The sequence below is a fragment of the Prionailurus bengalensis genome, chromosome D3 (assembly GCF_016509475.1).
Source record: "Prionailurus bengalensis isolate Pbe53 chromosome D3, Fcat_Pben_1.1_paternal_pri, whole genome shotgun sequence".
Classification (NCBI taxonomy): domain Eukaryota; kingdom Metazoa; phylum Chordata; class Mammalia; order Carnivora; family Felidae; genus Prionailurus; species Prionailurus bengalensis.
This window is the reverse complement of record NC_057356.1, coordinates 91,916,624-91,929,808: the sequence shown is the minus strand read 5'-3', so window position 1 is coordinate 91,929,808 and position 13,185 is coordinate 91,916,624. Positions and strand designations below refer to the sequence as shown.

The 13,185-nt window shown below is 48.3% G+C and overlaps 1 protein-coding gene across 7 annotated transcripts in view; it reads right to left on the bottom strand.

Annotated features, from left to right (window-relative positions):
• ZNF236 (zinc finger protein 236) overlaps positions 1-13,185 on the bottom strand; it is a 106,955-nt gene that overhangs the window by 79,659 nt on the left and 14,111 nt on the right. For 5 of the 7 annotated variants that reach the window (XR_006294024.1, XM_043559104.1, XM_043559105.1 and 2 more), the window contains exons 2-4: positions 11,603-11,745; positions 9,748-9,912; positions 593-771 (exon numbers count right to left, since the gene is read on the bottom strand). Coding sequence is in view for 6 of the 7 variants with exons in the window: in XM_043559104.1 (XP_043415039.1) it covers positions 593-771; positions 9,748-9,912; positions 11,603-11,745 (487 nt within the window). In the remaining variant the exon portion in view is untranslated. Of the gene's footprint in view, positions 1-592; positions 772-3,366; positions 3,511-9,747; positions 9,913-11,602; positions 11,746-13,185 lie in introns of those variants that run through there. The other 2 variants (XM_043559108.1, XM_043559107.1) reach the window with 2 other exon arrangements.

Genomic DNA, 13,185 nt, shown 5'->3' with positions numbered 1-13,185 from the left:
ACTTTGAAAGAGGTGTTACGTTTTACTGGAAGCAAATGCACACGGGTATTTAAGCACGCTCATGCTGCCAGCATTATGAGCTCTGAAAGCAGACGATGAGGGTTTGATTCCTTGACACTGGAAACTTCGGCGCTGTACAACCGTGGGAAAGTAACCTGGTTCTGGAGTCTCGGGTTTCTCATCCGCAAGGCAACCCGGTCTTACAGGGGTGCTCGTAATGATTAAACTAAGTTTTATTTATGTATTTTTATACACATGCTAAGCGCAGGGTTCAGAACACAAAAGTTCTAAACAGACGGTATAAATAAAGCGATTCTTGAAAAAGGGTGCTCATCTGAACCCTGTTACTTACCTGTAAAAACGTATTGCCAGGATCTTGTTCTACAACTTTTAATACTCTATACTAGCGAAAAATCTCTACCCATACAGCCTGCTGCCTATTTAAAATTTTTGCTCTAATCCGAAGCAGGCTCCAGGCCCCGAGCTGTCAGCACACAGCCCGACGTGGGGCTCGAACCCACGAACTGTGAGATCACGTCAGCCGAAGTCAGACGCTCAACCGACCGACCCCCGCAGGCGCCCCGGCTCATACCTAATTTTATAATGAGTCTTCATGTGCTCCTTCAGCTGTGATGACGTCTCGAACTCCTTCCTACAGGCCTTACAGGTGTGCACGCGGCTCCCGGCCAGCTCCTGGCGATGCTCCTCCATGTGGATGGCCAGCTGGCTCTGCAGGGTGAACTCATCCCCACACTCCGAGCAGATGAGGTTCTGCAACAGCGAAGACCATTCGTGAGCAGAGCAAGCGTTTCAAAACCATCACTTCTTACAAGAACTGGTGTTGGGAACAGTCGATACACAGATTACACTTTCCTCTGGAACAAGCACGATTTGGCCTCAAAAAATACATCATTATGTCCAAATGTGAGTATATAAAAATAATCTTTATTGGAAGTAAAAGATAGAAACACAGGGAAAGGGATGAGAGAACACTGCCATTTTTGGGCAAAGCGGACGGCTTCCAATTGGCTGTTGTGACTGGCATCTTGTCCTTCTGTGCTGTGGACACATTAGAGAGACAGAACGACTTCACCTCCACAGAAGGGTCAGGACACAATTTAAGATTATAGTTTAATAGACTACCTTAAAACAAAGCAGCTGGCAAGTTTTTAAATGGAAACATTTCCCATTGTTGCAATTTGTTTACAGGGAGTCTATCACAGAAAAGTCTGGGACTCTGTCCAGACCTGGCTTGCTCCGTACGTGAAACAGGTGTGGTCTGAACAGTGCCGTGAGGACGTATAAAATACACACGGGATTTCAAAGACTTACTGCAAAAAGCAAAGAACGTAAGACAGGTCAGTAACTTTTAATATGTGAATAATATTTTGGATATATTTTCAATACAAAACATACCAAAATAAAATTTCTTTTTTTTTTTCTTTTGTAGTAGGACTACTTACTATACATTTTAAATCAGTTGTATGTCAATTAGGTAACACTGGTCCAGATGTTCTGGAGTTGGGTTGGTTCACATGAAGCCTGCCAGTTACGAGCCACGTGCATTTGGGTGTTAACCACTGTGTGTGTGAAACACGGATGTCAGTAACACCCGCCCTCACCGGTACTCTAAAGACACTGCTTAGAGCGCGGCACAGAGGAAGAACTCAGCATGACACATTATCTGTAGGGGCTACTGACTGAGCACGAGGTTTGATTAGCTTACCCGTTCAGAGTTCCTAATACAATTTTTTAAATGATCCGCAAAATAAACTGTCCCAGCAAGGGGGAAAAAGTGAGTGTAACCCGTCAATGAGCATAAACTATTGCCTCCAAATAACAAAACATATAACCATTTCTTTCAACAGACTTTCTTCCATTTACTATACATAATGGCCCTGTGGATGTGCGTAAACCCTATTAAAATGAGCTGGTTCACTGACACTGAGAGCATCCTTAGCAGGAAAAGACAGGGATGAATGGAATATATTGGGCAACCCCATAATGATTTCAGCTCAAAGAACTTTAAGTTAGTATTCTTTTATAATAATTTAAGGAAATGATGAACTACCAAATCGTTAGCATCTTGTCGATAATAAGAAAACTCCCGGAAACTGTCAAAAAGAAAAAATACACCTCATTTGCTGCATCTCTTAGAAAACGCTCAATTTGTATGGCAAAATATTCACGTTCACTAAGGACTCCCCCGGGCCTCCCATCTTGTCACTGTGAAATAAAACTTGACCCCAGCACCCTGCCCCGTCCTCACCTTATTCTTTTATTGCTCTGGCTCAGACCCATCCTCTTTTGACTTACCTTTTTACCAAATGATCAGAGTAGTATATTTTAGGAGAGCTCTACGTTTGTCAGTTCTCTGAGTGAAAACTCTGGTTATGCAGTTTGCTCATTTGGTAAAAGCAAGGGCAAGAACCACCCCCGGGGCCAAAGCAAGAGGCCACGTGATGGAGAGCGTCATCATGGTCTCTGCTTCAAGCCGGGAAAGCCCAAGGAGCCAGGACACGCCTTCCGCCCTCCCGCCAGCTGGCAACACTTGCAGAAGCCTGACAAGGAGCCTGTCCTCGAGCCACGGAGGACAGCTAAGGGTCTTCTCACCGTGCCGCATTCTCCATAGTCAGAGCTAACGGCACTATTTGAGGCTAGAAGTGACGACTGCTTCCTCCCCTAGAACAGACCTTTCTGCGTAGTTTCCCTCACTGACAAGTGGCAAGCAGAAATCGTCAAGGGAAATGCATGGCATTCTAATCAGCCTCCACCTTGCTGAAGACAGAATTTTTACAAGTCAGGGTATAAAATATGATAATACTAACGGCCTTGAGACCACTCCCCCTGTAACACCTGTCCTTCCGTCTCCCCAGCCCTGGGGCCACCGGATGATCTTTCCCTGCCGCCCCATCTCTCAGTCACGCGCTCACACCCTCCAGGCTCCAGCATCTAAGGCTGCTCTCTGCCCCTGGCCTTCTCAGGTGTCTCTGGGATTTCTATTCCACGGCTGAGCCCTTCAACTGCGTTCTCTATTTCAATCACTGCATTTTCCGCTCTATCATTTCCCTTTGGCTCTTCTATTTTTTTCATTTATTTCAAAACCATTCGTAAAGCAATTTTAGGATGGCTGCTTTAAAATTCCTTCCAAATAATTCCAACAGCCAGGTCATTTCAGTGCTGGTATTTGCTGTCTTTCCTCGTTAGAGTTGGAACTATCGAGGCTCTTGGTCTGCTCGATGACTTTCAACTGTATCCTGGACACTTTGGGTATTATGCTGTAGACTCTAGATCTCCGCTTATCTTTCAGCAGGCAGTCACTCTGCTTAGATGCAGCACAGGACCAGGTCAGGGGTAGAGGCTCACCTCGCAGGGCCCCGCTGACCCCACGGGTGGAAAGCCCAGGGCAGACTAGTCCTTCCTGCGCCAACTGGTTCAATGTCGCTGCGGCCACGTGCGGTGAGGCTCAAAGGACACTATCTGGGCAGAGAATCGGACCACTGCCTGCACCTGCCAGACAGAGTATGGGAGGTCAGGTCCCAGCCCGGCTCCACGGGCACCATCAGGTGGGGGAACCTGGGTGCCGCCTCCTACCAGGGGAGGGCTGCGGGATCAGCTCCTACATATTCCCAGGCGGTCACGGGATCAGAGTGCCATCTGTTCCTGAGAACAGGGACGGGGCGTGGTGAAAGATCACTGGAAGCCTTGCCGAGCGGGTTTTCAGTTGGTATGTGGCCGGAGCAGGGTGGGCATCGTCAGAAAGACTTCCCCCGGTGGCCACTCTTTTGCCGTTTTGGCTACGGGGAAGGAGCTTTCATCTACGGTGTTGGCAGGGGCACCAGGCTCCTCCAGCAACCCGCCCAGGGGGAGGGGAGGAAAGAAAGAAGCCGAGGCCCGCCCTCCAGCTGCCTACCCTCCTCCCACCTCCCCCAGCCCTCTCCACCCGCCTGTTCCCCCTCGTCCAGGCATCTCAGCCGTGAGGGGGCCTGGGACAAAGGGCTTCTCCGTGTTAGCTGGATTCTTACGGCCTATTTCTGCATGTGACTGACTACAGGACTTCTGCCTAGAGTCACATTCATACACCATATTCTTCTACAATCACCCAGAAATACAAACATACCGCACAGAGAAAGGCAGCCAAAACCGTATTACTTTCACATATGTGGGAAAGACGGAGAACTGCGGTCCAATACCTAGACTTTCCTTACACGGTAACAGATTTCCTACCCGACCAAATACTCCACCTCCCAATCCTGCTCACCCGCCACCAGCCTGCGTGAGGACCGTGCCTCTCGGGAGAAGCCCTCTTCGTCCTCCTCATCGAACCACGCGACAGGGATACCTCAAAGAGAGAGGAGGGCAGAGCGGGTTCTGGACAGCCTAGGGGGCAGCGCGGCCCTGCCAGCTCTGAGCTGCACGGGGCCAGACAGGTGAGCGATGGAAACAGAACCCGGATGGAGCCTGATACAAGCATTTAAGACAAGAACGAGCTCCCTCCTTTTCACGTAAGGCCAACACGTTTCTCACACCTGAAGTAAGCACAGCAAACCCTTTTTCTTGTGCCCCTGGAAAGCCCCCCAGACACAAATTCCTGCCCGGCGTGGGGTTACTAAGTCAGGTCACCGAGTATCTGCCTCCAGCTTCCGGAAGCCTTCTTGGCACACACAGGGCACCCACGCGTCCCTGCACGTGCCGCAGACCTCTCTTCCCCGACGGTGCCCGCCCGTCCCCTCCCGCCATCCTTCACGATCCGAGACCGGCTGCTATGCTCAAAGACAGGAGCCAGATCGCAGGAACAGCAGCAAGAGAAACGTGGAGTCCCCTCATCTCAGGAAGACACGTCTCTCAGAAGACTTTCTAGAAAAACTGTAACAGAGTCGGAAAGTACGGAACATTGACGTTGTCACAGCCATAACAGTAAAAGGCAAAGACGCTGAGGGTCAGGTGGGACCAGCTGCCTGCAGGTGGGGCCTCGTCTTGCAGCCTAACAACAACTGACACGACGGAAGTTAAACCCTAGACCGTGATCAGAGGGAAGGACGGTGAGCTCCACTGGGAGGAACCACCTGGGAAGGGATACGGACGAAGCGTGTGCAAGAGAAAATACGACCAGCGGACGACTCCGAAAGTTACATACGAGGAACTAAGAACTCCTGCCAGCGAGAGGCAACTGTCAGGGTCCAAGCCGACTGCAAAAGGCCACTCCGAAGAAGCGCTACGGGGGAGCACAGGGAGCGTGGCCGTCAGGGAGCCGCGGGTGGCCGCGAGGGGCCAGAGCGGGTGCCCCGGGGAAGGCGCCCCAGCCCGCTTCGCCCCCGCCTGAGTGATCCTGCAGGAGGACCCACACACACCCCAGCCCAGACGCTTTCTGCCCACAAAACACAGGCTCCAGAAGCGCTAACCGGGCTGCACACAGCCATTCGCCCGCACCCAACACACACTGGCCCGTTCTCAGCAACGAGCCACGCGTCACCTGCACCACCGCCCCACTCGCGTCTCTGATCAGGCTCCGCTCTTATCGCCCGCTCTGTGTCCAACTGCCTCGGCTCTTGGCCTCCCGAAGACAGAGCAGTGCTCCCACCTCACCGAGAAGAATGAGGCTAGCCGGCCACAGGCCCAAGCTGTGGACGGGGCACCGGGTGCCCCAGGGCAAAGTCACGACAGGGTCGGGGACAGCGGGCATTGTCAAGGGCTGTGCGATGCTCACTGCCGTCCGGTCCCGGACGCACGAGTGGCTCCAGACGCTCAGCTCCACTGTCATCAGACCTTTGCGAAGCTGGCTTTCGGTACCTGCTGTGGTTAGACGCAGGGACTGAGTGACAATCAGTGTGGAATGGGAAATCCCGGGGTTCAAAAAGCTGTGCAGCACCTAATCCGTGCACGGAAGTCGTTCACATAACTCGGGAAGACCAATACTCACTGTGCTGTTTGGATCTAAGTACTTGAGAAGAGAGAAGAGAGAAGAGAGAAGAGAGAAGAGAGAAGAGAGAAGAGAGAAGAGAGAAGAGAGAAGAGAGAAGAGAGAAGGGAAGGGAAGGGAAGGGAAGGGAAGGGAAGGGAAGGGAAGGGAAGGGAAGGAAAAAGAAAAGAAAAAAGACGGGGGGGAGGGGAGGGGAGGGAAAGAAGGAACTCTTAGGTTTTGGCCTCCGAAAAAACTTACTGAGACACGTTGGGAAGTCTGCCCAGTGCGGCAGAAGCCGCCGGGTGTCCACCCCAAACCCGTGCCCTCCCTCCCCGGGAGCCCTCCCACAGGGGTTCATTCCTTGCTCCGCTAGGTGCCGCCCCTGAGGATGAGTCCCTACAGCAGTGTTAAATTCTGGAGCGTGGCCACTGTTCTGTGACGACGAGGGAAATGGTCTTTGCTTTCAGGAGATGCCACACTCAAGTATTCAGACGGGCAACAGCAGTGGGACAATGCGGTGGGGCCGGGGGGACAGAGGTGTGTCTGGCGATCCAGGTAAAGGACTCACTGTTCTCAGGTGCTCACTGGACCCGTCTCAGTGTGAACTTTTTCAGAATAAAAAGTCAGGGGATACGCTACCACTGACTACACACCATGACGACACACAGGATCAGAAGCTGGTTTTATCGGAGATGCTCCCCCCATATGCTAGTGAAAACAAAACGTCTTATCACCCGATTACTATTTCTAGACGAGGCTGTGTAGCTAAAACCTTACAGAGACACTGGCAGAATGGCAAGGTACAAAGGCTAACATACAAAATCGCTTTCCTACAGACGAACGACAAACACATACAGAAAAAAACCCGAAACGATGCTAATAAAAATCCTAAAATACTTAAGAGTGTAAAGAATACACTGAATAAAACATTACTGAGATGTTTTGACAACAAAGATTCAATATTGTAAACACATTCAATTTTCAGCCGTAACAATCTAAAAATGTAATTCAAACAAAATAAAAATACCAACCGATCTCTAACTAGGCAAAATTCTAAAGTTCACATTAGTAACAAACCAGAAAAGGAAAACAGGAAATATACGAAATTTGCTTACGGTCACAGAGGACCGCGGCAAAGACAACGGTGGAGGACGAGGAGGTGGCGACCCCCACGAAGCCGCGAGAGGACCGGGCAGAGGGAGACGGCAGTCCTGATGCCACTCGCTGTGTCATCTCGACTTCTACTAGTAGGCTACCTTGCAGATATTCGAAACCGAACGCCCCTCGCCCCTCAATCCCTACTCTGCTGTGGGCTGTGTGGTCACACTCACTGAACCCAAAGCCGGGGCGGGTGCTTAATCAGATGGAAAGGGGCGGACGTGAAACAGAAGCGGACTGGACGCCAGAGCCCGGCGCTGACTTCCCCAGACGGACGAGGCTTCCTGGGCTCGCGGACAGCGGTCCCAGCAGGTGGCTGTGGAACTATTCCAGGGACAACTGCAGGGCAGAGGGAGGGGAGGGGCGTGCCGGCTGCAGAGGACGGACACGCGGGCCGAGCCGGGGGGCCAGCGCGAGGCCCACAGGAGGACCGGAACTGAGGGACCGGTGTGAGCGCCCGCGAGGAGCGACGGGTGCGGGTGCCGCGCCGCACGCGCACCTGCACTGCGAGACGCGGCGGGGCCTCGCAAAGTAATTTTGGATGTGGGAAGGAGTTCCGAGCAAGTCCCAGGGACCAGATCTGGAACCGAACGCGCTGCTCACTGCAGCCTTGTATCTACGAAAAGCTGAAGGCCACCTAGAAGAGGGACGGTGGCCTGCCGACTTCCGCGCGTGCGTCTGCAGGTGACACCGTGTGGTTGCTGAAGAGAACGAGACGGCCCAGATGAACACAAGCGGAATGACACCGAGGCTGCACAGCTGAAGACAACAGGAGCAGGACGGACGGCGCGCACCGACCGGGCTGCAGAGACCTGCGCACGCCCGGAATGCCAGGCAAGCGGACAGGCACCGCTTCCAGGACGCCTCGACACCTTGCTCTCACCCTCCCCACTCGGATTTCTTACCACGTGCGTGTCGAAATTAGTCCAGAGTATTTTAACACACCGTTCAACACACACGTTTTCTGCTTTTCAAAAAACACAAAAACAAAACCAAAACACAACGAGCGAGACAAGGCACACCCACACCGTGCGGGAGAACGTATAAAGCAGCACGGGCTTCCCACAACATAACGTGGCATTCTATAAAGACCTGAAAAAGTATAATCAATTCAGCAAATCCAACTGTAGGCGTCTATCCTAATGAAATAATTAAAGATGCATAGAAAGATGTATTATTTATAATACTAAAAAAGTACAGGGGCGCCTGGGTGGCTCAGTCGGTTGGGCGGCCGACTTCGGCTCAGGTCACGATCTCGCGGTCTGTGAGTTCGAGCCCCGCGTCGGGCTCTGTGCTGACAGCTCAGAGCCTGGAGCCTGTTTCAGATTCTGTGTCTCCCTCTCTCTGACCCTCCCCCATTCATGCTCTGTCTCTGTCTCAAAAATAAATAAATGTTAAAAAAAAAAAAATTAAAAAAAAAAAAAAGTATAGGGGCATCCAGGTGGTTCAGTCAGTTATGCACCCGATTTCGGCTCAGGTCATGATCTCATGGTTTGTGAGCCCACGTCGGGCTCTGTGCTGACAGCTCGGAGCCTGGAGCCTGCTTCGGATTCTGTGTCTCCCTCTCTCTCTCTGCCCTACCCCGCTCATGATCTATCTCTCTCTGTCTCTCAAAAAATGAATAAACATTAAAAAACAATTTTAAACTATTCTTATATATATATAAACTATTATGGAAAACACATACAGCAAAAAAAAAAATCTGAAAGATTATACACGCATTCTCTCTAAATGTTGTGATTATTGGTTCTTTTAATAATGTTACTCTTCTTAATCTTTAGTTTCCAGCTTTTTTCCAAAGTAAATACATATTACCTATACAGTAAGTTTCAAAAAGATAAAAACACATTATTTTGTATTACAAAGCAAAGACATAAAAAGAAGAGACAAACCTATGTAGAAAGTATGAACTCAATTTTTAGGATGCAAATTTTCCGCATGCAACTTCAATCATGTATTTGTTTTTCTGTCTCAGGAGGAAAATATACCAAACAGTTATCTGTAACCATCCCTGGAGAGTAGAATTAAAACTTTTATTTTCCCCTTTTTACTTTTTTGCATGTTCCTAATTTTACACAGTAAGCAGAGATATGGGGGGGGTTAATATTTTCAAAGCAGCAGCCATTTACACACTGCAGACACAAGCACCGCCGCCCCCCTCACCAGCGACAGAGAGCCTGGGTTTCCCTCATCAGCACTGCAGCCCCGTCGGTCCTCAAATGCTCCCAATACCACACCTGTGGTCCTCACAGAGCCCCTGACTGTGGTGTTTAACCTGCTTTGGGTCATCATGAACTTCTCGTCCCCCAAATTCCCACACCTCAGGGGGTTCAGACGCCAAGCAAGGAGACACTACCATCTTGACAGACAGAATATTTACTTCTGGCCACTGCAGAATCCTACAAAAGTTCATTTCTGATAAAAAAAAAATTTTTTTTAAAAGGGGGGGGGGGTGGGTAGGGGAAATACACCAAACATTGAAGGGTCTCTGCCCTAAGGTACTGACATAGCCGAAAAAGCAAACGTTTTGTCAGTCAACTAGAGATTCAGCCAAGGCACATTTAGTGATAATTATCTCCTTGAAATCTATACGCAAGGCTTTTTTACACTAGCTTCCACCTAAAATCCCCCTAAGGATTAGATGCATTTTAAAAATCCATGAACAAAGTATAGGCCAAAATAATTACCTCTTCCTTTTCATGCAGCATAATATGCGCTTTGAGACTAGCCACTCTGGAGAACTTCTTGTTACACACAGGACAGGTAGGGTCTTCCCCATTGTGGGTGCATTTATGAAGTGTCAGGTTGAATTCAACATTAAATGTTTGGGGGCACTGGTCACATCGATGTGGCTATTTGGAGAGAAAAGTCAAGAAGCCACTGAAACACAATCTTGCCACAATAAATGTCATTCAAATATCAACAAGTACCACGATCTACAACCTTTCTAAGGAATTTCTGAAGTCTCTTCTGGACCTGAAGTCAATAAATCCAAAATGGACATAGCAAAGCTCCTGGCAAAATTCCCCAGAAGATTATAAGGATGACAACACGTGTATGTAGAAAATATCTTGAATAAGAAATGCTGCATATAAATGCATCAGGATATAGTCTCTATGAAAATAAACGTGGGGCACCTAGGTGGCTCAGTCGGTCGAGCATCCGACTTAGCGCAATTTGTGGGTTCAAGCCCCACGTTGGGCTCTGTGCTGACAGCTCAGAGCCCGGAGCCTGTTTCAGGTCCTGTCTCTCTGTCTCTGCCCCTCCCTCACTTGTGCTCCTTCATGCTCTCTTGCTCTCTGTCAAAAATAAATAAATAAACATTTTTAAAAATATATGTATGGGCGCCTGGGTGGCTCAGCTGGTTAAGCGTCTGACTTCAGCTCAGGTCATGATCTCACAGTGTGTGGGTTCGAGCTCGGAGCCTGGAGCCCGCTTCGGAGTCTGTGTCTCCCTCCCTCTCTGCCCCTCCCCCACTTGGGCGTTCTCGTGTTCTCTCTCTCTCTCAAATAAATAAATAAACAAACATTAAAAAGAAAAGAAAAGAAAGGGGAGAAATTTCAACTCACTGGGTTGGATTTTTCCGTCCTTTTCTGATCAACTCTACTGCTCTGAACAGTATCACTTCAAGTAAAACAAGTAATCAACGTTTTTAGGTTTTCAGAGAGTTGCTTCTCACAGTCTAAAAATTCCCCCAAATGAAAAGTATTCTGCCACTTACTTGTAGAAAGATAAAGTAATCGCTGGCATTTCTGAAGTATCAAGACCCGGAAGAGTCAGTATTTGCAGATTTTCCGCTTGGGAGGGTAGTCCCAGTCGGTACCAGCACTAACGTTATTATATTCGGTCATATGTTATCTCTAATATTCGCACTGCAGACAAAGCCAGAGTGAGTCACCTCTTGTTCTCCAGAGGAGACTTCCCTGGTCATCTGAACTCGAATGGCTCACCGGCTTACATTCTCCTCATCCAGAGGAAAGTCAACAACCACTTTTTAATGGTGGTCCTAACTGCCACTTCCTCTCTATCGGGCAGATCATTCCATTAAGACACTAATACTCTTAACCTAGCCCACAAGGGGCCCTGAAAAGAAGGATTCAAATCTCTATTTAAGATAGTGTTAGTCCCTGCTGAAATTCCATCTAAAGTATCTGGGATCTCTTATAAAATGCAAGACACCTTAAGGATAACGCTCCCTGCTGGAGAAAAACCCATCAAGATACACCAATGTTGTGTTCAGGCATACAGAAACCGAACTGCTGAAAGTCCCGTTTCGAGATTATTTCTTTTGTCCGCTGACAGAGAACTTCAACACCTAGATTCCCTAGGTGAACCCCCCCCCCTTCGTCTCATTAACCCATATAATGGCTAGGAAACGACTACAACTTAACACAAAACGTCAAAGATTTATTGACGTAAGATAAAACGCTCCACGACTGAGGAATCTAACTTACAAGGAAAAGTTTTATTTGACGTGGTGATTTTCACAATACCTCCAGTTTCAACGCTCACATTTCTGATACCCCTCTCGAGAATACATACCTTGTCATTTCGCTCGTGATCCCTCATGTGGCGTTGAAACTGGGACTCTTTTGGAAAAGATAGCAGACAGATTTCACACTTATGGAAGTTTGGAACTTGATAGGCATAATTAGTGTTCTCCGCATTCAATGTTAAAACTCCATCTATAAAATTGCATAAGTATAGACAATAAATACCAGTTGTTATTCTCATCACATAAATAAAACTAAGTTATTTGGTTATTATTTAGAAACCAAATGACGTCAAGGATTTATGAGAGAATTTAGAAGAAATTAATGGTATCTTAAATGTTTTAAGTGGACACGTTCTTAAGTTAGATATGAGAAACGCTGGGACGCCTGAGGCACGGCACGAAAGAATTCTAAGTCCCCGTGGTAGGGTTTTTAGAAACCTGAAGCTAAACTCCTGAGCTTGATATCCACGCAAAGACACACGAAAGCCAAGTCTCTTAGCCTTGCCTTTGGGCTTAACATGGTTTCAAAGTCACCTGAAATCGCAGAGGCATTTCACCTCTAAGCCACTTTGAGGATTCACCAATAACCCCCACTGTTCCTCTTCCATCACGCAGCAGACAAAACTCAGGTGGAGACAGAAAAGCTAACTGGAGCACTCAATCCACCTCTGAAAACTGCCGCAGAGCAAGATAAGTCAAAGAGGAGAAAACTCGTCCCCCCGATGGTTACCGGTCAGACGGACAGAGGCCGGCAGTGCTCCCTCCGGATGAGCCCTGGGCCTCACAATACGCTTCTCGACACCACTCAGGTCAACAGCTACAAACATGAGAGTATTTTCTAATAAAAATATGCAATAATCACAAAAATTCGTCAAGAATTTCAGGAAATAAAGATGTCCAAAACTGCTACAACTCTTTAAATAAACTCCAAGTCTTACTATAATTTAGACACAAATACATAATACATGTTAATGCTACAAGAGCTAGAAATAACAGCACGTACGACTCTTTGTATCAAATCTGACTCAAAAATATTAAAATTTAGAAATCTGGAAGTAACGTAGGGTTGATTTTAAGACTCTAGTGTTAAAGTAAGCTCCAGAAAGTGTTCTATTTCTCAAACTCCACGTGGTAAACATGGGCAGTCCACATTTTCAAAAGACCTTTAAATGCCTCCCTTGAGAAAAGAAACCAGAGTTCCAAGTTTGGCCAAAAGTCCTTCTCCTAAGGTGCAAGTGCCCTGAAGGAGAAGTGTGGCCACGGATGGGGGGCGGGGCAGAGGCCAGGCCACGGAGGAGGTGGGGTGGCCGGGCACAGAGAGTGGGTGGCACCTTCAAGAATTCCTCCGGCAGACCCCGGGTAAAGCCGATTCGTTTCTAGAAACACTGGCATGGTTCGATAGACCACAACTTCATCCAGAAACAAACGGGTCTACTACAGAAAAGATGCACATAGCTTTTATTCTATTTATCTCCAACTATATCCACATTCTGTTCACAGACATGCATTCAAAATTTCTACAGTAAATTAGTAACAAATGTTTTAGGACTCCCCGGGTCCCCCCCAGAATGGTTGCTGGGACATCAATTGACATATTATTCCCTTTGGAAAAGTTTGTACTATGGAAAGA